The following is a 27,293-nucleotide window of genomic DNA, read 5'->3' as shown; positions in this document are numbered from 1 at the left end:
GAATATAAACTAGAAGCTGCCTTATAGTTTATATTCATATCTGCATCTCCAGTCTTTTACTCCCAGCCCTGCTCACTCCCATCACTTGGCAATTTGCCGTGCAGGGTTTCTCCCCCAACCCCTCCCAACCCCCCCCCCCCCCCCCCCAACGTGTCACAGCTTGAGGTCGCCCTTTAGGTCGAGCTCTCGGACCACCCTGGCCGCTCTCCTCCAGCCCACGCCCCGCCCCCACACTCAGCCTGGTCCCCCCCCTCAGCTATATAATCCCTTGTCACAGTCATCACTTCAGCGGTTGTTCTCGCTGTGGTTGTCCCCGCCTGATGACGGACGCTTGTGTTGCGCCCGAAACGTCGTGTTTTGTTTGAATCCTTGCAGTCACGAAAACTTCAAGTCTAGAATGAACGGTGAGAATTGTTTCAGATGATGGACGTTACATTTGAATTAGCCACGGTGTGTGCCGTGCGTGATGGGACTCGGGTTGCCGCCTTTGTCACTGTAGGCCAAACCCAGATGTATTGCTCAGCCAGCACCAAGGTCTATCAAAACTGTCCTCTAGATGATATTAATAATAAAGTTCAACAACACAACAATTCCCGCGGCCCGAACACAGATGCCAATTCTTGGACTGTCCGGATCAAACCCAGGCAAGGTGGCGACCCTCGGTGAGGCTGCCATTAGACGGCAACGCTGTTGGGGATGCGGTCTGGAGAGAAGTAGTAGTAGGGAAGCTTCTTCCCCCGGTTCCTCTCCGTGATGCTGGAGGTGATTTCCTGGAGGCGCACCTTGAACCTCGCGATGGCCTCCAGGATTGGCATCTCTGTGAAGTGCTGGTCGGGGTAATTACCCAAGAAAATCTGGAAATGAAAGAAAATTGAAAAAGTCCTTTTAAAAATTCCCCACTGACCCCAGTGAGACATTTGTAGATGGCAGATGTGCCCATGATGTTGGTTCAGTGCAAGGTTTATCTTCATAATACTGCAGCAAAGGCAAGAGGTAAAGATGCAGCCCTGCAATTGACTGCTAACACCCACTGTATGTATGCTGAACTTCTTTTGCACCGTACATAGCCAACCGTGCTAATTTGAGGTGTTCTGCTGGTGGAAGGGCCTCCACTGGAGACCGCTCTCGAGATGCCCTCGAGTGGGTATTTTGGCCTACTCTTCCACAATGGACAGACCATCTTGGAAGAGGTGGGAATGCCCACACTTTATTCCACCACACGTGGCCTGCCAATCGACTGACTGTGCCGTACCCCTCTGCACAGCTGGGCACACACAGGCGGTGGGGATTTCATGAACTTGCACAGTTGCTCGAACTGCCACGCGAGGAGATCGTGCCGGCGACCTCTGTATTGCACCAAATCTGACTGGTGGCCACACAACATAGCATATATGGTAACCCTCTTTGTGACATTTTTCAGGAACAGCTGTCAAGATGGTCCAGAAATTGTCAGTGAGAATTATTTGGATAAGTTGTCAGTGTTTTTACAGACCCAGGGCTGATGGCACAGCCAGAATGTGAAACTGTATACTGGATTCTACGACACACTTTGGATGCGTATTATAACCTGGTCGCTGCGTGTGCAATATTTTTACATCGGACACAAATTTAGGGTGCATCTTACTTTCCAGATCATCTTAATAATCTGGAGAATACGCTGTTTGGATTTTTTTTTATGTTGAATGTTCAACTCTCTTGATTTCGTATGAGTTGTCATGGTAAAGTTCCCACCCACCTCATTCTCCTGAAACTGGCTGAGGGCCCAGACTGCGCCAAGGTGCCAGCAGGAGCGACCGCGGTCAGCCAGGCTGGCGATGATGTAGTCCATGGTTGTCACTCCCTTCTCAGTCGGTGGAGGTTGTCTCATCGTTGGAGAGGCGTTCGGGATCCAGGAATACCAGTCGTACTGAGAACGCACAACACAACGGCAACACCGTGGACTTGATCAAGTGGAGTTTGACTCCGCACACTTTCTTAATTTCAGCATTGTGCGGTAACTTGGCAAAATTAATTCAACCAAATTCACGTGATAGTTTTTTGCCACATTTCACCCTTTGGAATGGGTGGAGCTCCATTGCACAAAATACCCTGTGACCAATCAGCAGCTGGGAGAGGGCTGACTGGAATTTGGGGCCGTGAATGGTGACGGCACGCTCACTCCACCTGCTGGTCGAGCCAACCAATCACGCTCGGTCTGCAAAGCGGATGAGACGGGTTGGAGCAGCGCATTCCTGCCCCACCGACACTCACAAATTGATGCACAATAACGACTGCAGTGTCCCACAGAACCCGTCGAGCTCATCAACCTGCGTCGTAGGACGGCGCTGCCCTTCAACACCCTTACCCGAATAAATCATCAATTTAGCCACCCGAGCCACACTGCTGGAAGCGACGCTATGGTACTCCGCTGGGCAACGTGGCCGAGCAAATCGAGTAAGCGCATCGGCACTGCTCGTGTCGTGTGGGATGTGGATTATGAATGTGATTTGTACAGAGATTTACGTGAGATCAGTGAAAATATACGGAGAGTTTGACATCTGTCCTTTACAGCAGCATTGCCAATGAAAATGATGAGAACAATGACTGTCAACAATATTTAGTTTAACTTTCACACGAATTTTGTAACTGATGTGCAACAGTTTCTCAAAAGAAATAACTTCTAAAGACCTTGCCTAAAAGAAGTCCAAATGAACTACTAATGCTAAGCACTGGGTCAGTGAGCCCAGAAAAAATGTAATACCAAGTGGTTCTTTGGGACCACTCGGTATTTAATTATGTGCAGTAAAATGTTTTGCCAGAAATGTTCGTGCAAAGCTCTCACCTGCCCAAAGTTGACAGCGGCATGATTCGCTGATGTGGCAAATATCACCGTGGTGATGAACAACTCCAGCTCCTCCAGTGTTTCAAACGACTGGGGGATTCCTGCAACACGCCAATGTGGCACTTGTATCCACAGCAATATACCCCAATATCCAGCTAAAGTAGTGAGTCACTTGTGAGACACTTTTAGGAGGAAACAACCACTGGCGGAGCATGTGGGGGGGGGGGGGGTTGGCACGTGCCCCCCCAATGATCCCGTCGAAATCCCTAATTTCGATCGGATCATTGGGGTTTATTAGTAGTAAATCGGCATTTTGCGACCCCCACTACCACGGTGTAGCATATTATTAGGTGCCAGGGACTCTATGAGACGATAGGACAATAGTCTGAGTCCATAATTGGTAATAAGTAACGGCAAAGCAGTTATAAGTGACTTACAGAATTGTGCGTAGTTGCGTATACAGGACACGACTTCCCTGAAGGCATCAACACCTTCAGCGAGCGCGATGCCGATCGCACAACGCGGTTCGAATTTGACCCTCGATCGATGGCCGCGCCATCACCGCACACGTGTCGAATAAAAAGCAAGGGACAAGTCCTTACTAATAACTCCTATAATTTTTCATTGCTGGAGGGGTTGCCCCCTCTACCTGAAAATACTGGTTCTGCCATTGGCAACAACGTTTATTCTACACTATATATCTTACACACTGTTCACACACAGGATAACTAATTACGGGTCAAAGCAGCCAACAAGCTGTCCGACCCACGACGCCGGAGACGAAGACGTAGCACCTCGGGTTCCATTCCACCTGTAGACAGCCCTGATTCAGCCTCGGGGCTTCCCTTTTATGCCCCTCAGCGTGGCCTGGCTCCGTCCTCGGCCATGCCAACTTCTAGAACCTTCCAGGAGGTCCTGGGCCGATCTCCACGTGCCACCTGCCCGGCTCCGCCCTTAACCACGCCCCCTCCTGGAACCCCTCAGAAGGTCCTGGGCTATGCGTCGAAACATAGTGATTGACGATCGCATGCAGCGATATGGATTGTAGTAAGGAATAACAACAATGACTTACGTCTGATCATCACCCTCTTTTACACCGGGATGTTTCGGAGCGCCGCATACGTGATAGGTCACTTGCATCACATCTCACCTCAACACATTTGTAAGGGACCCCCCCCCCCCCCGGTGGTATCTGTCCCTGATCAAAAGGTGATTTTATCAGCTGGCCTAAAAATGGGCATGAGTCTGCCAGTAAAGGGGCGATGATCGCTGTGCGTGTGATGCCAATCGAGGAGAAAGGAGCCGTGCACAACGTGTGTATTTGCTGTCGACACTACGAATCACGATGCAGGGAGCTCCGTCTACCTGAATCCTTGTTGTTCCGGAACCCGTAGACAAAGATGTCGTTGATCCAGGCCTGCACCTCGGAGTCCATTTTGACGGTCTTGTCGTCGGGGTAGTAGACGGCAAGCACTTCCTTCACAAACCTGCAACGTACACTCGGCTTTATGCAAACCCAGCCCTCTGTGTTCATGATGACAAACCCCACCGCAGGAGGGGAACGAGCGCAGGCCAGACACAAATATCAGTAGCATCACGCACAGGCGCTGCTAACACCCAGCAGGGAAGCATAACGCCCACCCATTGGCCACGTGTGCCTGCTATGTGAGAGCCACATCACATGTGCAATGCTCTCTGCCTTGTCTCGACCACCAGCTCAAGAGATTTAACAGCACGTGCAGGTGCTGCTCATAAGCAGCAGGAAGGCACAACTCCCATAATGCTTTGCATGTGTCAGGGACGCCCAGAGGCGATCCCCACCTAATGAGAGCCGCCCGCCCACAAGCATCTTCACCAGCTCTGTCACTTTAAGTGGCGCAGGAAGTGTTCACCAGCGGTGTTCAGAGCCTGGTTAGCCCTGATTGGATCACTCGGCTTTAATGTCCGGATTGGCTAAGGGCCACTTGATTGCCTAGCGGGTTTGAATAGGAAAACGAGGGGGACTTAAGAGATCGATGAGGTAAATCAAAAGATTCTGGAGTGGGGGGTGGGGGTGGAGGGAAGTTAACAGATGGACAACAGAAGTTTGGGAATTTTTCGGAATTTTTTGTATTAATTAATTACCCAGGAAAGCCACACTGAGTCGTCGAACTTTTGCAGGAGGATTTTGTTAAGTTGTTTTCAGCCAATGAATGATGAGTGTTTATACAAGTGGGAGGAAACCCACGCATGGGAGGGGGCAATGCTATGTCTCCGTACAGATGGAAACAGATGGCGATTAGTCCACTTGCTGCACTGCTTTCTTCTGGGGAGTCAGAGTATGGCACCTTGAAAGCCACGGGAAGAGAGTTTCACAACATTTGTGCGGTGATCCACCAACCCTCACTGCCTCCACGGAACTGGATTACAGGCGAACGTGCATCGCCACCACCGCGCCGCGTTGTGCGCGCCACTGCACTCCTCTATTCATTGCTCTTCACATTCACGCCGCGTGATCACCACGAGTGAAGTGGCGTCACACCGACCCGCTGTGTGAGCAGCAGCAGCATTGTCAGGGAGAAGAATTCCCTCGCGGCTCAAATGTCAAATTGAGGGATCCAGGTTGGAGTCTCTGCATTCATGAACTCATGAAAGTATGCACACCTGGGAATGAGTGAGTAGTGGGTAGGAATGGTAATGCGATAGCACATACTGCCATGGACCATGTATCCCTTTGCTGCAGGCAAAGCGTCCATGATTGATTTGTCTTGCAATTGGCTATTAGTGTCTATTACAGTTTGTATTTGATTTATGAGCCACAATGCTCCACAACTGGACTCGGTGGGGTACGATACGACGCTGTTGCTCGCGGTGACAGCCCACGGTGCTGAGGATAATGATGGAAATGCGCGAGGTGGGATGCGTACTCCAGGATTGAGACGATCTAATGGTAATGACGCCGGTTCGGCCTCGTGTATATCGCCCTTACTGTGCCGTGCAGTTCCAGACTTGCTGGCCATCTTTGCGGTAGAAGTAATAGGGAAGGCTCTCCTCACTGTCCACGCCACGCATCTGGATGTTCTTGGGAAACTGCAGATGTTCGTATCTTAGTTCCTTCACAGCCCTCTGCACGAGCTGCACGTGGCCGCCTCCCCCTGTTGCATTCGCCTGTAACACGCAGGGCGCAGACGGTGTTAGCACAGGAATGCAGTGTTTAAAAACTCAACACGTTTGTCAGAAACACTGTGGTGTGTGTGACCTTAAAAAAAAAATATTGAATAGATGATATTTCCGGCCATGGACCTTCTCCATGGCACATACAAATAAAAATGGCCATTGCCCAAAACGTTGCCTATGATATATTTTGTCTTTTAAGACAAGTCTTATTGGCAAAAGTTTGTATGTATGTTGAACTTCTTTCACACCGTACGTAGCCAACCGTGCAAATCAGAGGAGTGTCTGCATCACTGGAAAAGCAGAATAACCAAATAATCTGTTTACATCATCAGGATGGTTGTTAAAATAGTTATTTGCACAACCGATATATAAATGTAACATTTAATCAAATGAGAGAAGAAAACGATTTTTGGTAATAAAACAGGAGGTATTAAAATGTTATAACACCAAATAAACACCTATTACAAAGCATTAAGTCTGCATGAGATGTTAACGACCTCGCCTGGTGTCCAGGTCTCGTGGGTTTGATTCTGACCCTGACGCCTGCTGTATATTTGCAATTTGCATGTTCTCCCTACAGTCACGTAAATTTTCCTCCAGGTCCTTCGGGTTTTCCCGCCACATTTAGAAACGTGCGTTTAGAGTATTTGGCTGCAATCAATTTCCACGTGAGGATAATCCACTTAATTGAGCTCTCATTTGTGGCCACGTCGCTTTTGAAAAAGAGCTACATAGCTCAGTGGCCCTTACCTGGTAAAATAAAACAGTTATTAGTTTTTACTTGTGATAAAACATGCAAACACACATGCTTAGATAATGTGTGCATTGTCCTCGAAACTGATTGGCCTACACCAGAGACAGCCTCTATTGCCATGTCTTCTTTTTATCATCATCTTAACACTGGAAGCAAAGGTCCCGTAGAACAAACGCAACTTCGATGTGAACATCTCCCAGAGAGCAGTCGCGGAGCACGTGGGTGACGGGAGCGTCCAAGGGAACAGGTTCACCCCGGATCACATCGGTTCATCACATCGCCTGGTGATCACCTGTTTGCCCTATCACTTTTTTTGTATATGTATGTAGTGTTTAAGTAAACTAAATGGATTTTAAAAGAAGTTAAATGGCTATAACAGGAACTCAAATGCTTGCAAGTGATTTAGAGGAGCGATCTAGCGCACGAGAGCCATCGCTGTGAGCGCCACGCTCATTGCGCACATTCTGGCCAGAGCGGTTTTGTCTATTTGTGTTGTTGGTCGCCTTTCCCAGTATGGTCCCAATTTCCGGCTTGCTCGTGTCCAGATTCCAGATATTTTTGTGTTAAGTGGAATGCGACTAACCCATATTTGTGTTTGGGTTAGGCCATGTACAGCAGTAGTTTTATACCAAAATGATTGTCACGAGCCCTCTACCACCCAACACGATTGCTACACTTATGCTTATTTACGAGTGCCAATGTAATGATCAAGTTCTCACCAAAAGAGCTCCTCCTCAAAAGTGGCTGGAGAATTCTTACGACTTAATTCAACATCAACGTAGCGTCAAGTTTTGCTCAAACTGCTCGGCCTTTGCCCACCAGCGAGCTCGGAAGTGGAGCGGTGATGGTGGCGGTGCGGGGAGACTGCCTGTCGGTGGATTGCGGTGGGCTGTAGGATGCGCCAGACCCCCGTCGCTACCTTGTCGAAGAGGCCACACTTGCAGATGAGCTCCTCCCTGGCTTTTGTGTTGATGGCGATGGTGAAGCGCGTGTGATGCACCAGCAGCTGTAGGGACAAGCGCATGCTCCGCTGCAGGTCGATGCCGGCATCTCCTTCACACACAACCAGCTGATGCTGCTGCTTGTTGCAATTCGAGGCCAGAATGTTTGTTTCTCAACGGCTTTGATGTATTATTATTTATTATGACACTTGTTTACACAGCCGCACTGCGTCTGGAGACTCGTTTGCATGCGTACCAGTGTACCCAGACACATTCCTGCGTGCATGGTATGGGGAGCACAACGAGTAAGGAGTTATACAGCAATCCCTCGCCAAACACGGACTTGCCAACCGCGGAAAATCATGTGCACACGGTTTATTATCTGTTTCCCAATTTACGAATTGCGGCCTGGAAGTGTTGAGTATCCACAGGCAAGCACGGGTCTGCAACGCGCATTTACAAACTCCATGGGACCGCGGTTCTCTGCACCACTTGTGGTGCTGCGTAGCTTATTATTGTTATTGTCTGTCCATTCGTTTAGTTGATGCTCGCAGCGCATCGACTTAACGAGGCCGAACAGTGAGGTGTACCAGGAATTACACAAAAAACAGCAGCAGCCACCCACTCACACACTCACCCACCCAGCCACTCACCTGGAATGCGAATCAGCAGGTCAAGAGTCAACATACACTGGCCTGTGTGACTGCGGTGAGATGCAGACTGTAGAGCGCCTATTGGTCTGTGGGCTCCTGGTAGCAGAGCCGTGCACCATGGGAGGCTACGCCAAGGTTACACATTGGGACACATCATCACCATGGCATGCCGTGGTCTATTAACTGGCCGGCTATATCATCATCACGTGCCTGGCACCGGATAAGCGCACGACCGTGGTGGTAGCACACATCAACAAGTCGTCTCGGTGCGTTTAGCAGCGTGGCACCTTAAAGATGGGGTGGACGGCCGGCAGCTGTCGGAACATGGCGATCCCGAACACCTCGGAGATGAGGTGTGTGTGCAGCAAGTGGGACACCGTCTGGTGCACGTGGAAGTCACAGGACCTCGCCCACATCTTGGCCAACATCCAATCGTTGTTGGAGTCGGTTGGCAGGAAGATGGGGTTGTCTGAGCCTGGGGTCTGCTGCAGCTGTTGGGCAGACATATACAAGCAGAAATATTTGTATAAAAGTACGTACCATAAATTGAATTATAGTCGTAAGATACCTGTGAATAGAATAAATGATATCATTCCTAAATGACTTTAATTACATTGCTATCGATGATTATTTAAAATATCCGTGGCTCACCAGTGCATGTAAACATTGTGGATAACAGGACGAGAAATACTGCTATTACAGATTTATGTATTTTGATTATTTACCCAGGAAAGCCTTGCTGAGTCTCAACTCATCTAAGAAGGGTCCTGCCAAGTTTTTTTGCAGAAGAGGGCGATATTTCTACGTGCCAATCCCAATTAAATAATGTGCAAGCTCATGTTCCACCATTGGCATTTTTGGCCAATACCAGTTAACGTTGGTTTTTATTTTGCCGTGGCAGGAAACCAAAACATCCAGGGGGGAGAACATTAAAAAATGCACGCAGAAAGTGCCCAGGTCGGGAATCCAACCCAGGTCCCTCTCGCGTGTCACCACAACGCCACCCCACCCGCGCAATTATTGGGCATCCATGGCGTGGAACAGTGGTGGTCCTCACACCAGCTTGGGAGCCTGTGCCTAAGCAATCCCCACGGCCCAAAACAACTCAAAAGTGACTTAATTTCTGCGAAAAGCCGGAACGGGGGCAGCTATGATTTCTGCTCCATTGCCAAGGAAGGGGCCGTCTGTGCGGAGCCCGCGGGAGCTCTGTCCACTGCCCTCGCGGCCGCAGTAACAGCCAACAGGCCGAGGAGATTCCCACCCGAGAGTCACGGCTTGCAGGCATGAGGCAGTTGTAGATTAGTAATTAGTGTTAATGTGTATTATTAAACTGAACCCAATTACTATAACCAATCAAGTGCAGAAATTAAAGGTGAGGGGGGGGTTATATAATAGATTAGTAATCAGTTAAGTATTATGATTATTAATACATTGTAGATTAGTAATTAGTTGCAATGTGTGTTATTGTAATTATATACTGCGTTAGTAATCAGTTAATTAGTATGTGTTTCCCTATAAGGAATTGTAATATGTATTATTTAATAATACGCTTCCAGGCCGCACTAAGCCTGTAGCTGTCAGAGCGATTAAAGTTATTTCTGTTTCTCTCAATTTCAATCGATTCTCTAATCAGTCTTGGCCAGTAATAATTAGTTTTACACAACACTTAAACGCTATCAAAATCAATCACCAGTAAGTTTGCCACATATAATAGCTCATCAAAGTGTCATATGTGGGAATTTATAGGAGCCAAATAACCTAAACGCATGTTTCTAAATGTGGGGGGCAAAACTGGGGACCTGGAGAAAATCTACGCGACCTCGGAGAGAACATGCACGCAGGCATCGCCTGGGTCGGGATCGAACCCAAGTTCACCAACATGCTAGGCAAGGGATGTAACAGCTCGCCACTCCAGCTGTGAGAGTCGCCTGTGCCATGCTTTAAACGAGTTGAGACTGGTAGAATGTTTTAGTTCATCTGGGAGATGGTTACAGTTGAAGGAGCTCAGCGTCTGAGCGGGAGCGTGATGTAGAGAGGAGATGGCGTCGCCCTCACCTGGATGGCGATGGGAACTAACTTCTTGTTGACGTTGTTGTACAAGAGGCAGATGGGCGCCGCCACGTACTGCATCGTGCACGGGTCAGTGGCATTGGCCTGGATTCCGTCCATGATGCTGTAGTCGGCGATGAAGATATTCCCTTGCTGAAAAGCACGCAAGCATGGGCCACCAAGTGATCCCGACACACGACATGCAACCCTTTCCCGAGAGGAACAACCGCCTGAATTCAGTTCCTGAAGCAGCTACCAGAGCGTGGAGCGAAACGTCGGACATTATGCCAAACAGTGCATGGTATGGCCAGCAATCACACTGGGCAGCTGTGTGAAACTGCGGAAACCCACGCAGTGCAATTACACAACAATGTGTCAATTAGTGCAGTCGGCTATGTCACCTATGGGGACGAGGGTGGCGCCTAATGCTTGTGTCGCACAGCAAGACGCCCTTGGGTTCAGCTCCTGACTCGGGCACCTATTTCCGTGGAGTTTGTATATCATCTCTGTCTCCCCCTGTTCTGCATGGGCTTCCGCTGGGTTCTGCAGTTTCTTCCCAATGCAAAAAAAACCATACAGTGTAACTGGCATTGGGCAAACATCCCAATGTTGAAAATTACGCAAATTGGGATTACATACAGAAGCAGCGGCAGCAGCAACATCACCCCTGACTGCAAAAACTAAGCAGAAGACCCTCCTGAAGTAAAGTCTCGAGAACCAGGAGATGCTTTCCTGCTGAGTATAAACAAGCCTCACAATTCGTTTGGTAACTGTCTGTTATCTCACTGGCAATCTATTGTCGTTGACACGCGCCATTGTCCTGCTGGGAGTGGTTACATTTCGTAAACCTTAAAAATAATGTTTAACTGCAAGTCACTCAATTGGGGTTTACACAGCAGCAGCAACCCCCTACTGTGAAAACACTTGGCAGGAACATTGTGAAAAAAGACCTGAGACTCGGTGAGGCATCCCATGAGTAAACGAGCACAATTCGGGCAGTCTTCGAATTTCTACTTAAAACCCATCGACTTAAAACACGAACTCGCACTTTCAAACTGAACTGTGGAACGGATGATCAGCAGAGAGATCATCCGTTAGATGGAACGAGTCAGCCTCGTGCTGGGAGTGTTTGTGTGTTCGTGTGTGCGTGTGTGAAAGTGTGTGTGTCTCTTTGTGTGTCTCTGTGTGTCTCTCTCTGTGTGTGAAAGTGTGTGTCTCTGTGTGTGCCTCCGTGCGTGTCTCCGTGTGTGTCTCTCTGTGTGTGTGTCTCTGTGTGTGTATCTCTGTGTGTGTCTCTGTGTGTGTGTGTGTTTCTGTGTGTGTCTTTGTGCGTTCGTGTGTGTCTCTGTGTGTTCGTGTGTGTCTCTGTGTGTGTGTCTCTGTGTGTATCTGTGTGTGTCTCTGTGTGTCTCCGTGTGTGTGTCTCTGTGTGTGTCTCTGTGTCTCTCTCTGTGTGTGTCTCTGTGTGTGTCTCTGTGTGTGTCTCTGTGTGTGTCTCTGTGTGTGTGTAATTGTGGGGATTCATTGCGCCCCTTTTGACAAGAAAGTCGGCATCGGGACTCAAGATAGGTGAAAACAAAACAGATATATTTTCTATTTATGTTACTTTATTTTATGTTTGATTTACTATACAGTATCTTCTTACAGTGTTAGATGCACATTTACAATCATTCTACTTATGAATTTAACACTGCTTCCCTTTTTTGTTGAACCGTAACACATTTTATAATTGACCGTATGTGCATATAAATGGAGGACATTTGTGTTTCAACTTACGAACCGTCGACTTACGAACGGGTCACAGGAACAAAACTCGCTCGTAAGTCGAGGTCTGCCCGTAAACAACAACAACGAATGACGGTGACACGATGTGCGTTGGCGATGGTGGCCGCTGTGCTGCAGTCACCCACGCACCTTTGCCTCCTCCTCCAGGGAGATGGAGCGCTCCAGACACGCTTCCACCATCTCGTGAGTGACCGGCAGTTTCTCAGGGATCTCGGTGCACTTCTTGAAGACGACGGGATTGCAGCCGTTCAGAAACTGGTAGCCAAACATGAAGTCCTCCTGCCAGTGCTTCATGACATACTCTGGAAACGCACGGGCACACGTTCAATCAACACCGCCCTTTGTATTACCACGTCACAGCACGTGGGATGTCGCTGTCATCTAAATGATTCAAATCTGTTGGGATGGCCACATTTTCTCCATTCTTTGAGTCGGTGGTCTAAACAACAAATTGGCCACAGTTATTTTTGTGGTCTGGATGAGGCTGAGAGATCTAGTGCCGCACACGGTGTATCTAAGTGGTGTCCATGGATCGCACACTGGGTATTATTCAATCTACATGGTGTCCATGGTTCGCAAACTGGAATCGCAATCCACAAGTCGCTGGTTTGATTCCATCTTAAAGTCCTACCCCAGTTCCCATCTGTTCCCAAGATGTGTGGCCAGCGTGGACGAGTAGGCCAACACATTAACCTCTTGAGCGGCCCTCCTTTGACTCCCTCTAGCAAATGGACCTTCCGCAGCAGTGGCATGAGCAAGAGATTGCAGGTCTGCGCCTTTAACCAGAGTCCATTAGGATGAGTAGCTGCCCGCTGAAGACAACCGCAATACCGTAATGCAACACAATCGTTCGCGCCGTTGTGGAGACTCCACTGAGGATGTACCGGCAGAAGATCCACACACAACAAGAAGAGTTTCGCTGGGACGCGTCCCAGCAGCCACTCTGCCCCTCGGGCAGTGAATGTCTCCCAGCAGCCACTCTGCCCCTTGGGCAGTGAATGTCTCCCAGCAGCCACTCTGCCCCTCGGGCAGTGAATGTCTCCCAGCAGCCACTCTGCCCCTTGGGCAGTGAATGTCTCCCAGCAGCCACTCTGCCCCTTGGGGAGTGAATGTCTCCCAGCAGCCACTCTGCCCCTCGGGCAGTGAATGTCTCCCAGCAGCCACTCTGCCCCTTGGGCAGTGAATGTCTCCCAGCAGCCACTCTGCCTCTTGGGCAGTGAATGTCTCCCAGCAGCCACTCTGCCCCTCGGGCAGTGAATGTCTCCCAGCAGCCACTCTGCCCCTTGGGCAGTGAATGTCTCCCAGCAGCCACTCTGCCCCTCGGGCAGTGAATGTCTCCCAGCAGCCACTCTGCCCCTCGGGCAGTGAATGTCTCCCAGCAGCCACTCTGCCCCTTGGGGAGTGAATGTCTCCCAGCAGCCACTCTGCCCCTCGGGCAGTGAATGTCTCCCAGCAGCCACTCTGCCCCTTGGGGAGTGAATGTCTCCCAGCAGCCACTCGGCCCCTTGGGCAGTGAATGTCTCCCAGCAGCCACTCTGCCCCTTGGGGAGTGAATGTCTCCCAGCAGCCACTCTGCCCCTTGGGGAGTGAATGTCTCCCAGCAGCCACTCTGCCCCTTGGGCAGTGAATGTCTCCCAGCAGCCACTCTGCCCCTTGGGGAGTGAATGTCTCCCAGCAGCCACTCTGCCCCTTGGGGAGTGAATGTCTCCCAGCAGCCACTCTGCCCCTTGGGGAGTGAATGTCTCCCAGCAGCCACTCGGCCCCTTGGGCAGTGAATGTCTCCCAGCAGCCACTCTGCCCCTTGGGGAGTGAATGTCTCCCAGCAGCCACTCTGCCCCTTGGGGAGTGAATGTCTCCCAGCAGCCACTCTGCCCCTTGGGGAGTGAATGTCTCCCAGCAGCCACTCGGCCCCTCGGGCAGTGAATGTCTCCCAGCAGCCACTCTGCCCCTTGGGGAGTGAATGTCTCCCAGCAGCCACTCGGCCCCTTGGGGAGTGAATGTCTCCCAGCAGCCACTCGGCCCCTTGGGGAGTGAATGTCTCCCAGCAGCCACTCTGCCCCTCGGTCAGTGAATGTCTCCCAGCAGCCACTCTGCCCCTTGGGGAGTGAATGTCTCCCAGCAGCCACTCGGCCCCTTGGGGAGTGAATGTCTCCCAGCAGAATTGTTTCAATGTGAGCAAACCCTGGACTGCTGTTATTTCGTGCACATTATTTAAAAATACAACATTTGATTGGCATCAATAATATAATGTTGTGTTAATAATTAATAGCATACAATTAATACCTGTCAACCCATACGGTTTACCCGTATTCTTGTACAGATAAATTGAGTTTTGAGGTCCATACGCGGGTACGGTCGTTTCAATACGGGCAACACAATGTTTTATCTGTTTGTGTTTCTCCCTTGCGCTGGAACTTTGTCGGATGCACGTTGAGATTTATAAGGGCACGGGGTGACCAATAAGATCTGAATTGGTCTGTAATAAGATAGGCTCTGATAAGGGGTTGACAGGTTTGATTTTAAAAATGTGTTTACCTCAGCCAAGCAATTACGTCGGCTGCTATGTTGCGTGAGTGACTTCACGGCGGCCATGTTGCGTGGGGGTAATGTTCCTGGCAGCTTATTGGCTGAGGTGGTGGGGTTGATGACGTCACCCCTAGAAACCACGCACAGACCTCGAGCTTGTAGACTTCGCCTGTGACTCGCACACAGCATTTCCTTACAAGTGTTTTCTGTTTCCTGTTGTGGCATTTCGGAGCGTAATACAGTCGCAACCTGCAGGCTAAGGCCCAATTTAATTTAACCAGGTCAAAACGTGCACTTTATTTGGCATGTCGGCTGCTTAAGAATAATAAGTTTGCTGTGTTTCTGGCTCTGTGTAGACATAGGTGGTGAGGCATGATGGGTTGATATTTGGCGCGGGTGTTCGTCAAGGTTGTATTTTAGTCTCCCGTATTGCTTCATGTTCTTAACTGTGCATTCATTAACAACGTGAATGGGGGTAGAAGGGTACAAACAATCGCAGGAATAAATACAGGGGTGATGAATGTGTGCTACTTGGAGGTTGCGGATGATGCAGATTGATTGGCTAGGAGTTTGACGCATTGCTTTAGCAGGCCAGCTTTTTGACGGGCTGCACTTAATGAACTTGTTTCACGAGTTTGGTCCATGCGAGTCAGTGACGTTGGGGAGTGTAGAGATTGGAGCATCGTACAGTACAACAATTGATTTAGCTATTGGTGGACTAATGGCAGCTGAATAAAATGTTTACAATAAAATGATGTGTCAGCCGTTTCTAAATGTCCGTGGTGTTTGTGTGCCCCTGATGAAGAGAGGTCTCACCAGATATGGTGTTTTTTATTCTCACAAAGATTTTCTCGTAGTCGGCAAAGTCACTCCAGGACGACTGGAACATGTGCATGAACTGATTGACACACAGGTTCTCCATCCTTCACAGAGGAACACAAAACCATATGCAAATTAACAAGTTCAACACGTTCATTCATTCAGGGCCGTCCATAAATGACGTCACGCACTAGGGGGGGGGGGGGGTCAGACATTTGTGACGATGTGTGACAAGGGGGGGGGGGGTTGAGAAATGTGACCTCACATTAAAATGTGCAACTTTAAATAAATATAGATTGTTATAACAACTACTTTTTTTACTTTCATTATTATTTATTCCATGTGTAGGACTCTTACTGACGCAACAACTTCTTTGTCTTTCTCGTTCCTTTTATTTCGCATATAGTTCACATCTCCAACAGCATCGTTCAATGTTCCTCCATACTCTTCAATGTACAATTCCTCATCAACCCCACTCAATGTCCCTCCGTTCGCTCGCTCTCTCTCTCCACCAAGGTCCGTTACTCTGCTGCTTCTACGCTCTACTCGCTCCGTCCTTGCTACTCCGTACTCTCTCTCCACTGCTACCGTATACTGTATTCTCTTGGTCCACTGCTATCTCCTACTATACACTCTTGTCCACTGTTACCCTATACCAGGGGTCGGCAACCAAAATAACAAGAAGAGCCATTTCTTTCCAATTCGGTACAAAATTCAGTATTTCAAGAGCCGCAATGCATCTGAGTACATACTGTACATACGTACATATTGTCAAGAAGCAGCCCGTAAAGAGCCGCATGCGGCTCCAGAGCCGTAGGTTGCCGACCCCTGCCCTATACTATACACTCTTGTCCACTGCTACCTTATACTATACACTCTTGTCCACTGCTACCCTATACTATACACTCTTGTCCACTGCTACCCTATACTATACACCAGAGGTGGGACAAAGTCATTGTTATGCAAGTCCAAGTCGAGTTGCAAGTCATCAAATTCATGACTCGAGTCTGACTCGAGTCCAAGTCACATGACTCGAGTCCACACCTCTGCTATACACTCTTGTCCTAGGCACCAACTCCAACGCTGACTCCTACTGCGACTCCGACACTAACAATGACTCCCGTATCTCCGCTACGCTCTGCCTTTATCCCCCGAACCAATTAGTCCCAATTAGTTATGTCATCCCCCGCTCCTCCCTTCGCCCCCATGGTCCCCAGCCTCACGTGATGTCCCGTGATGTTGTTTTCGTAGACACCCCGACGCCAGTCCCAGACACTTACCCTCTCGACCAATCACCGGCCTGCGTCCTCAGTTACTCTTAACACCTGTGGCGTCTCTTAATGACCTCACCCCTTAATTGGCGCAACAACAACTGTATGTCCTCAGTTGCCCCCACTGTCCGCTGCATGCTCGCATAGCAACCAAACGCGTGGCGCGTGTCATCTCAAGTCCTACACATGGAGGATCATTTTGCTTCTCCATGGGAGAATGGAGAAGCATCCATTTGGAACATTTTTTAATGATTGTTATTAAACATTTTGATTCTAATGATTCTACCAGGGCTTTTTATTCTGTGGAATGAATATATGATTGTTATAATTGTACTCTCCATTTTGCTTCGTTCTACTACAAAGTTTCAAGTATTTTTTATAGTTATAATTACTTTTAATATTTTATAATTATAAGATAATTTCAATATAATATTCTGAACATCTGCAGTTTTAGTTAGACGTTGAATATTTTCAAGTGAATTTTATACTAAATTTAAGCTTTCCAACGCCTCCTTTATAATAAATGTTTTCTCCTACAACATCAGAGTGCAGCGCCACATTAAATACGCACTCCAATGACAATAGTTTAAAGAGATTTGAAGCATGTGTTATTTTCAAAATGGAAATATGGTTTTGGGGGGGGGTGGGGGCAGAGCTTTGTGACGTCATATTTGAGGGGGGGTCTGACTTTTTGTAATGCCGTGTGATGAGGAGGGGGGGGTAAAAAAATCGCCCAAAATCGCGTGACGTCATTTATGAATGGCCCCTTATGTGGGCCAGAATTCCTTAAACAGGTGCCCCAGCTCTGTGGTCCACCGTTGGGATGTTTTGCCAACACCATCAAGAAGTGTTTACACAAGTTGGAGGAAACCAGAGCACCTGGAGAAAGCCCACGCGCAAGAGGGAAGTACTTCTCTTTCCCTGTACAAATGGAAACAGATGGAGATACATCGACTTGCTCTACTTCCATTTGTTTTGAGCTGATATTTGCCTCACCACAATTTCTCCTTTTTTATGAATCTGTGGCCCCTTAAGTTTTTTTGGAGCCAAATATTTTTCTCAAGTTGCTTATGGCTAGCGAAAAACGCCTTTCTCCGTGGCACTATTTCTGTTGCAGCATGATCAGGCCGCAGCAACCAGGAGGTTGGGGTGGGGGGCAGTGGCATCGCAGTGTCGGCGCTCTGGAGTCTGGTGGGCAGTGCGGAGGGGGGGCATGTGAGTTTGGGGGGGCACTCGCGCGTTATCTGTGGTGCGAGTGCTGCCCCCCCACAACTCTCGCTTCCAGTATGACTTGCCACCATCTTCAAGCTGCTCATGTGCGAGGGGTGCGTGGGGGCCCGTGCCAATCTATCGCGTGATAAAACTCCAGCACGCCTAAAGGCTCCGTGCCCGGTCGTGCCCTGACCGTGCCCGCGTGGCCGCAACGCGACGTACGCTTTGGTGTAGTTGAGGAGGAAGTCGATTCCTTTCTCGCTGTCAAACTGGATGTCCCGTGGCAGGTCCCTGTGGCGCGCCACATCAATGCTGCCCAGGAAGCCAGGCTGCCACTCCTGCCACCTGCGCACGTAGGGAGCGTGCCGTGAGCGAAGGCTTTCGGATTTACAGTCACACGCACGAGCGTCTTCACTCGGAGAGATTTACAAATTACGAGTCACAGCAACAGTTTTATAATTTAACTATTCTTTATATAGCATAAATGTGTTCTGGTGTTTGTAATCATGAACTGACGTGTTTTAATTCCATGACTGAATGAGATTTTGTACAGATATATTGTTTTGCACTGAACAGGTCACACAATGTTCACAGAGGACACCTTCCTACCGTATCACATAGCCCAACAGTTCTGACCCTGATTATTGTTATTTTGATGCTGTTTTACCCAGGGAAGTCTCACCAAGTCTCAACTCTTTTTCAGAAGGGTCCTGGCACGTTTTCGAGAGGAGGGGGAGATTTTGCTTCAATGTGTAATCCCAATTAAGAAAATTGCAGAATTTTTAGCACTGAGATTTTTTGGCAAATACCATTTACATTATGTTTGGTTTCTTTGCGATGGAGGAAACCGGACAACTCAGAGGAAACTCATGGAAAACGGGGGAAGAACATTCATACTCCAAATACATACACTCACATACACACTCATACACTCTCACACACTCACACACTGTACAGAACAGGGGAGAACATATAAACTCTACACAGAAAGGTGCCTGAGCCGGGAATTGAACCCAGGATCTTCTTGCCACGAGCGTCACCGGTTCCCTGCCGTCGTGTGGCGGCGCAGCGGGTGCTGTGTTCGCGAGTAAGTGCGCGAGAGGAGGCGGTGCTGACCGGTAGAGCTGCTGCCGCTCCTCCAGCTCGCGCAGACGCTGCTGCTTGAGCACCTGGAGCGTGTCCTGATGCGCTAGTCGGGCTGCACACAGACACCGCACGCCGTGCATCAACCCTTTAACCAACTAATAATGTAGCCAACTACGAACCAGTGGAGATGAGCCATTCCTTAGCAAGTTGGTGATGTCACGGCGGGTACTTCAAGAGCAGAGTCACACTGGTCATGCAGCCTCGCTCGATTTCCGAGTTCATAAGCTGATGAAGCTCAAAGAGTTTTGAGTAAAATGTCGAGGTACGTTGGTGTAAAATTCAGTCGTGAGAAGTCTCAAGCAACGGGTGAGGAGGGGGAGTTTTATTGTTCAGAATTGGAAATCTACTTTGGCCATGTACAAATAATATCTTTGTAAATGTGACAATATTGTCAGTTGGTGGAGGTTTATGGCAAGAATTTTGGCATAAATACAAAACTTTATTTTAAAACTTTTTATTTGACTAGGTAAGGCCCACTGAGTTATATAGCTCTTTTTTTAGAAGTGACCTGGCCACAAATGATAGCCCAACGAAGTGGCTTATTTGGAGATTTATAGCAGCAAAATACTCTAAACCCATTTTCTAAATGTGGAGGAAAAAACTGGAGGACCCGGAGAAAAATCCACGTGACCACGGGGAGAACATGGAAACTCCAAATATACAGGCATCAGAGCTAGGATTGAACCGACAATCTCCTGTATACCAGGAGAGGCAGTTAACATCTCGCCTCCGCATGTGGTATAGCCCAAAAGAAATAGGAATCGCACCAAGTACCACTTTTTTATTTAAATCAAAGCGTTTATATTGCAGCATCATTCATGCAAACTGCATCTCACTCCACCGCACAATCTGCAACACATGGAGGAGCATAGATAGTCTGATGTTTTAACTCAATTAAATGAGTGTTTAGACATGTCGGAGGAAACTGGAGCACCCGGAGAAAGCCCATGCATGCGAGAGGGCAACGCTCTGTCTCATACAGCTGGAACAAATGTAAATTAGTCAACACTTGCTGTACCGCCTTCTCCTGGAGAACCAGGGTATGGCGCGCCCTCGATGTCCATGGGAAGGGAGTTGCACAACATCTGTGTGATCCACCAACCCTCGCTGCCTCCCACAGCGCTGGACTACCGGCTCGAAAATTACTCATTTGGAAAACACAGCAATCATCGCCCTATCCTGGAAAAAAACTTGGCGGGATCCTCCTGAACAAGTCAGGACGTTCGGTGAGGCTTCCTTGTTCGAACTGTGATGACGATTATGGTGGTGATGATAATTCCGCGCGGCACCGACCTTTGCCCTCGCGAAGCACGATCTCCTTGTCGTCGATGAACCACCTGTAGCAGGGGTACTCCATGTGCTCTCCCTTCGGGGTCTTCACGTGGACGTACTTGCAGTACCAGTCGTCGCCGAAGATGAAACCGCGCTTCTGAATTTTCACGAGCAGGATGTCCCCGAGCTCTTCCTCGGCCTCCAGCGTGTATGAGTCCACCTATGGCACGGACGCTTGTTACGAGCGCTGGACATGCAAAAGAGCCCCCCCAAAACGGCTGCGGGGAACATAGGAGGCCAGCAGGGAATGCCGGGACCAGACACAGGCACGATGAGCAGCGGCGCAGCGGTCGGCGCGCTGGAGCTCGCAACCCGCTGGTCGCCGGTTCGATCTCCCGAAGCGGCAGTTGAAACAAATGGTGCGAATTTTTTAAATGTACCAAGTACTAACGATACTAAAATTAAACTTTATTTTTATTTTACCAGGTAAAGGCCCAATGAGCTGTATAGCTCTTTTTCAGAAGCGACCTGGCCACAAATGATAGCTCAACGCAGTGGCTTGTCGTGTGCAAATGTATAGCAGCCAATTACTTTTAAAAGCACGTTGATTCTAAACGTGGAGGGAAATCCAGAGGACCCTAAGGAAAATCCACGCGAATATGCAAACTCCAAATATACAGCAAGCATCAAAGTCAGGATTGAACCCACGACCTCCTGTATACCAGGCGAGGTAGCTAACATCTCGTCTCCATGGCGCCCACCGTTTCCAAGTGGGAACCTGGCAACAGTAGGTTGACTAGTGAGTGGGTTATGTGGGATACACGGTAATTATTTAACAGGCTGATGAGGCTCGGTGAAGTCGTAAGTGATTTGCTTTCCCATGTATTTTGCGAACCTCTTCAGTTCCTAAAATGCTCCCAGCCATGTGGGGTGAAACGTCGGACAAGCAACACGCAGCAAGCACATCGGAGAGACACACTGCAGCACAATCGCGAAAACACGCAGTTGGCATCAGAGTCAACTTGAGTTGGAGGAGTGGCGGCAGGAGAGAGAGTGGTGGATGAAGGAGGGAGCTGTGAGTAACGGACTGGAACCCTGACCCCATATCGGCGTGTTGGTGAGGAGAGTGTCTGCTACAATAGCACAGCGCTAACCACTGAGCCACCACTCCATGGCATATACTGTAATTACTTGTGTAATAACAGCCATAGAGGGTTCACGTGGGGATTGGCTTGCCGGTCCCGCTTTGTAGCCAATAAGGGGTGAGCCAGGGAGCATGGCCTCGGCGTGATCACGGCATGTTAGCAGGGGTGATTGGCCTGGCCAATCGGGGCCTCAGCTAATGGGAAGCCGGATCAGAGGCGTGGTCCCGGGATTGACAGGGAACGGTCAACGCTGTCTACGGAGGATTGGCTGGGGGGTACCACGTGACGAAGGGATTAAGAGAGAGAGGGAGACAGAGGAGTCGGGGGCAGACTTGGGAACGACAAGAGCAGGAGTCACGCGCGTACGGGGCTCTGGGTGCCACGTGCGCGGTGGGGACTTGGCGGGAAGTCTGCCCGCTTTCCGTTGTCTGTCAGCAACGGGGAGTGTGTGAAGTGTAACTGTGGAAGTTGAAAATAAAAAGGACTGATTCCTGAAGCCGTCTCAAGAAGGTTTATTACACTTGGATCCCTGTACCAGAGGGTGGCACTGCGATTAGCATTTCAGTGCTTTCCCAGTGTCCTGGGATCAACTTCTGAACCTCTCGTAGGCAGGATCGGCCTCAAATTTGTAGCTGCTCTGGCGAGAGAACGTCAACACTGGGGAGACAAAGGTGGCTGGGTATTGTGCTGGCCACACCGCCAATGTCATGCAGCCTTGACTACCTGACGAGGTGCCTGCTAACAGCTGATGTGGTATAATTAGGGCCTCTGGGATATGAATCAATGCTCTGTGCGTGTCGACTCGGTGTAAGGATATCTGAGGTTCAGCAGCCAGGATGTGCAGTGTCTCTCTGACGCCACAGTGGCTTTGCGAAATTCGAATTTCCTCCTTTGTCAGCTTCCCTTTTTATAGGGCGGCAGCAAGAGGTTCCTGGGTTGACTCCCAACGTGGGTGCCTTTTTGCTTATTGCTCGAAACGTCAGTAAATATTTTTTTCCCGTGAAGGTGACGGTGTTACTGACGAACGTGCCGAGTTGTGTAATCGACACGACTTTGACGTTGTAGGTGTGCGATAGACTGTCCCTGGAAGCCTTACTCCTGGACAGTACTCGAGCAGGCGATGATTGGTCTGCGAGGTGTGGGACATTGCATTGCTGGGGCCACCGTGGGCGTTGTGAGAGAGCGAGCAAACGTTGCGTCCCTGCTCAGCACAACACCCACGGCCACCACACACGCACAGTGGTCCATATAGAACGAGCAGATAACCAGTGACTGTAATCCTCAACCAATGGCCGCCTGGAACTATTCGCTCGTAGGAAAATCCTCAACCTCCAAACAATACAAAGTCTTTGCGTCGAACTAGGCCCCATGTCCAACAGACCGAGAGGGTCCTTGCCTATAAACATCTGGTATTTACCACTATAGATTCGAGCAAGCCTGACTTTGTCGACGGGACACTGAATATCAAACTGCTCCAGAGTGTTTATTGTAGCAATGATACAACTCAACTTTCTCCCCAGAGTGCGCTCTAGGTTTCGTGACGTTATATTTTACGCCCATGGTGCCCGCTTTCCCGGGACGTCAGAATATCTGAGATGTATTATTTAAATCTAAATGGCTCCAGAGATTGGGACGCACCTTACTTTCATGAGTATTCTATCATCCGTATACAGGAGTAGAAATCCGCCAATCACAGTAAATGATTTGCCCCTCGAGGCTATGCAGACGAGGCAGGTTTGCGAGAAGCATTGTGGCTGCAGGCTGCACACATCGCTTCCATGCAATGGCGGTGGTTAGGGATGGGCCTAGTGCACCAATATGGCAGGTATCAGTAGAGAGTGAGAAAGTGAAGGGAATTTGTAATTAGACCGTTGTGTCATTACAAATGTGTTTCACGTACATCTTTGTGATATTAATAGCCGTCGAGTGCCCTGGCGCATGTCCAACGTTTTGTTCCACGTGCTGGGAGCTTCTTGGGGAAGGTCATTCCAAGCGAACGTGCGTGCGGTACAACCCAAAAACACATGGGAGCGTGACGCAGCAGCAAGACCACCAGCAGCCATTCAGGAGTACATCACGAGGTGCACAGCATTACGCTTGGGGCTGCGCTGATGGTGGACAGGAGAGACCACTTCGAAGGAGTAGCGAGTCAACAAGAGTAAACTATCTAACGATAAACTATCTAACGAGTACTTCATAAGGGTTTGTATTTCAGGAATACAACCATTCATACCAATCTTGTTTCACGCAGTTGAACACGTATGCTTTCGCGACCAATTTAATAGTTGTTTTGGGTTAGATCGCGTAAATATAAATGTTTTGTTAAACCCGCCACCACTCGACAACGCCATTTCGTAAGGTTTGGCACGCAAACAAAACCCGCCAATTAGTTATTATAATTCTACATTTTGTGAGTTTTAATCTCCAACACACGGGCGTGCTGAAGTAGTAACTAATGGGCAGGGCCACGTAGTCACCATGGCAATGCTGAAACCAAAAAAGTGGAATTTTTTTAAATTTAATTTGTGGCATGGAGATGTTTATGAAGAAGGCTGTATGAAATAAACTGGATGGAATTACTCTGGTCTATGTTGTGTGCCTCTCTCTGTGTGTCTCTGTGTTGTCGCTCTCTGCTTGTGTGTCTGTCTGTGTGTCTCCGTGTCTGTGTTTTGTCTCTCAAATTTAGCAATCTTTGGAAGAACGTCATCAACCAGGTGAGGTGCTGACTGTTGTGTTAGCCGACTCTCTGTGTTGTATTGCATTGTATTTCTAAGTTCACTAGGTTTGTTTTCTACCTGATGATGGTTGCTTGTGTTGCGATCGAAACGTCGCATCCTATTATTTATTTATTTTCTTTCCTACATGACTTTACCGAAAGAACCAAAGAGTAATTCCTGCAGTCACGAAAGTTTCAAATCAAGGTTGGATGGAATTATTTTCTCCTGGCTATTATGTTTTATTCATCGACCTTTGCTTGCCTAGATCTCATAACAAGTTCCGTGGAGACCAGAATAGCCTCCTTTAGCAAGGGCACAGATCCAGGTCACTCATGTCTCGTTAAACAAAACCAACTTGGCAGGAATGTCATTGATATTATTGCGTTGAACTCCATCACAGTTTACTGCAACGCATTTGTTAGACCCAGGCTGACTGAGGAACGTGCCCGGGTTTGGTCTGCGGTGGGAAGGGAGACCCACTCCAGCCCCGACTGGACTGTGATGAAGCCAGCAGAGGAGTCGCCCCGAGACGGCCATGCGCAACGAAACGGAACCGACGGAGTGGCCGCGGTTGGCGAGGGAAGTTGCACCATTGAGCTTGAGGTTTATCATTCACGGATATTGCAGCTCATAATCACTGTTCTAGTTTAACGCGACCAACATTATTCATAATAAAGGTTGTTGGGTTAGATCGCGCAAGTATAAATGTGTCGTAACCCTCCACCACCCAACATGGCCAATCAGTAAAAAAGTGTCACGTTGACAAAAGACAAATAGTTCACTACTTTAGCCCACCGGTATCTTGACGAGTGAATCCACAACATTAAAAATGTTTGAGTACGACGTTTCGCTGGCAATCACATCCAGCGTCATCTGGCGATTTGCTAGAATAGTTATGATGATTATTTTAGACCGAATATTCGCAGCAGAGGCAACTCTGAAGCGCATTGATGCCAAGACATGCAGCATGCACGTGGTTAACAGAGATACAGTTCCCCCGTGTAGCCTTTACCAGGCTGTTGGGGCAAGTGCTGCTCGTGAGCACACGAGGGGTGAGTGACCAGCAACCACGCCCCAGCCGCCTTTGTCTCCGCAGTCTTTACGCACCACACCAGATACTGTACTCATTTGAGGCTGAGTCGACCTAGGGGAAGCCCGGTACAGTACCGGTTCAGATAATCGTCACTGGTGTTGGCCATGAGCGGGAATCGAACCCGGGTTCGTGGTGCAGCGCGCTACCGCTCTCCACACCTCCAGCTGCACAAACACAACAACCACCACCACAACAACAACCACAACAACAACCACCACCACCGTTCACAGCTAAGTGGCGGTGACGTCACCACGGCGCAGGTGCCAGGCTAGGTGCACTTTGAGGCCACGTGAAGTGTCGAAGACTCGCTGGCCACGAGGTCACGGGACAGACCCAGCACGTGCCATGGGTCGACTGATCGGCAGACGCATCAGCATCCCTCTGTGCCAACTCGCTGCGTTTAGTCGCCCGGCGCTCCACTCGTTGTTGTGAGCGTCGCCCCCTCTGCCCTCCGTCGTTGCTGGAGGGCGACCGCCTCCAAGTGCCCAGCAGCAGCAGCAGTGGCGTCCTTCACCAACTTCCTCCACCTCTGCAGAGGCCGATCTTGAGGCCGCTGGCTACCGGTCATCGGCAAGTCGACTCAGCTCCACATCCTCGTGCACCAACAACAGCCTCCATCTCTGCTGCAGCCCGTGCCGCGCCCATGGAGCCCCCCCCCCCTCTGCCCCCCCTATCCCCCTCTCTACCCCCCCCCCCACTATCCCTGCCTTTCTATCCCCCCACACAGCTACACCTACACACAGCTACACCTACACACACACAGCTACACCTACACACACACAGCTACACCTACACACAGCTACACCTACACACACACAGCTACACCTACACACACACAGCTACACCTACACACACACACAGCTACACCTACACACAGCTACACCTACACACACACACAGCTACACCTACACACAGCTACACCTACACACACACAGCTACACCTACACACACACACAGCTACACCTACACACAGCTACACCCACACACACAGCTACACCTACACACACACACAGCTACACCTACACACAGCTACACCTACACACACACAGCTACACCTACACACACACACACAGCTACACCTACACACACCTACACACACACACAGCTACACCTACACACAGCTACACCTACACACACACACAGCTACACCTACACACAGCTACACCTACACACACACAGCTACACCTACACACACACAGCTACACCTACACACAGCTACACCCACACACACAGCTACACCTACACACACACACAGCTACACCTACACACAGCTACACCTACACACACACAGCTACACCTACACACAGCTACACCTACACAGCTACACCTACACACACACACACAGCTACACCTACACACACACACAGCTACACCTACACACGCAGCAGTTTCAGGCTGCCGCGCCCGCCGCAATAAGTTATGTAACGTTGTAAGCCTCATTTTGGCGCCCCTTTACCTTGGCGCCCGTGGACATATGTACCCCTCTGCCCCCCCCTAGCTACGCCTCTGACACACAGCTACACCCACACACACACAGCTACACCTACACACACAACTATACCTATACACACACAGCTACACCTACACACACAACTATACCTGCAAGGACAGACACACACGCACACCTATACGGACACAAATGCCTACAAAGACCCACCCCCCCCTGTATCGGGTTGCGAGCGGCAAGTGGCTGTGAGCGAGCCCATCCCCACTCACCGCGCCATTCTCGAAGTCGTTGTACCACGGCTTGTCGAGCAGGTGCTTGTCAGTGGACCTTCTGGCTCCCACCAGCGTGATGTACACGTAGTCGTCGGTACCCGCGAAGTACTGCGTGCCCGTGGCCACGGTCACCACGTAGGCGGACATCGCCAGCGGAGCAGAGGCAGACGAGGAGGGCGAGAGACGCCGAGAGACGCCGCCAATAAGAGGAACT

General features: G+C 49.5%; 1 protein-coding gene across 3 annotated transcripts; it reads right to left on the bottom strand.

The window, feature by feature from the left end:
• Positions 1–334: 334 nt before the first annotated feature.
• Positions 335–27,293, bottom strand: ALOX5 (arachidonate 5-lipoxygenase). 3 transcript variants are annotated; one of them, XM_078865646.1, is made up of 14 exons: positions 27,077–27,293; positions 20,427–20,625; positions 19,104–19,185; positions 18,210–18,332; positions 15,502–15,608; positions 12,289–12,461; positions 10,381–10,527; positions 8,613–8,816; positions 7,651–7,737; positions 5,790–5,968; positions 4,187–4,308; positions 2,822–2,922; positions 1,736–1,906; positions 335–854 (listed from the first exon to the last, which is right to left on the bottom strand). In XM_078865646.1, the coding sequence occupies exons 1-14, from the start codon at positions 27,224–27,226 to the stop codon at positions 675–677; spliced, it is 2,025 nt and encodes a 674-aa protein (XP_078721772.1). In that variant the 5' UTR covers positions 27,227–27,293; the 3' UTR covers positions 335–674. The 3 variants fall into 3 exon arrangements, 2 of the variants coding, with proteins under 2 accessions (XP_078721772.1, XP_078721773.1); XM_078865647.1 differs by having other exon boundaries at positions 8,613–8,807; XR_013637806.1 differs by lacking the exon at positions 2,822–2,922 and having other exon boundaries at positions 724–854.

The sequence above is a fragment of the Lampetra fluviatilis genome, chromosome 20 (assembly GCF_964198595.1).
Source record: "Lampetra fluviatilis chromosome 20, kcLamFluv1.1, whole genome shotgun sequence".
Classification (NCBI taxonomy): Eukaryota; Metazoa; Chordata; class Hyperoartia; order Petromyzontiformes; family Petromyzontidae; genus Lampetra; species Lampetra fluviatilis.
This window is presented reverse-complemented; position numbering and strand designations above follow the sequence as displayed.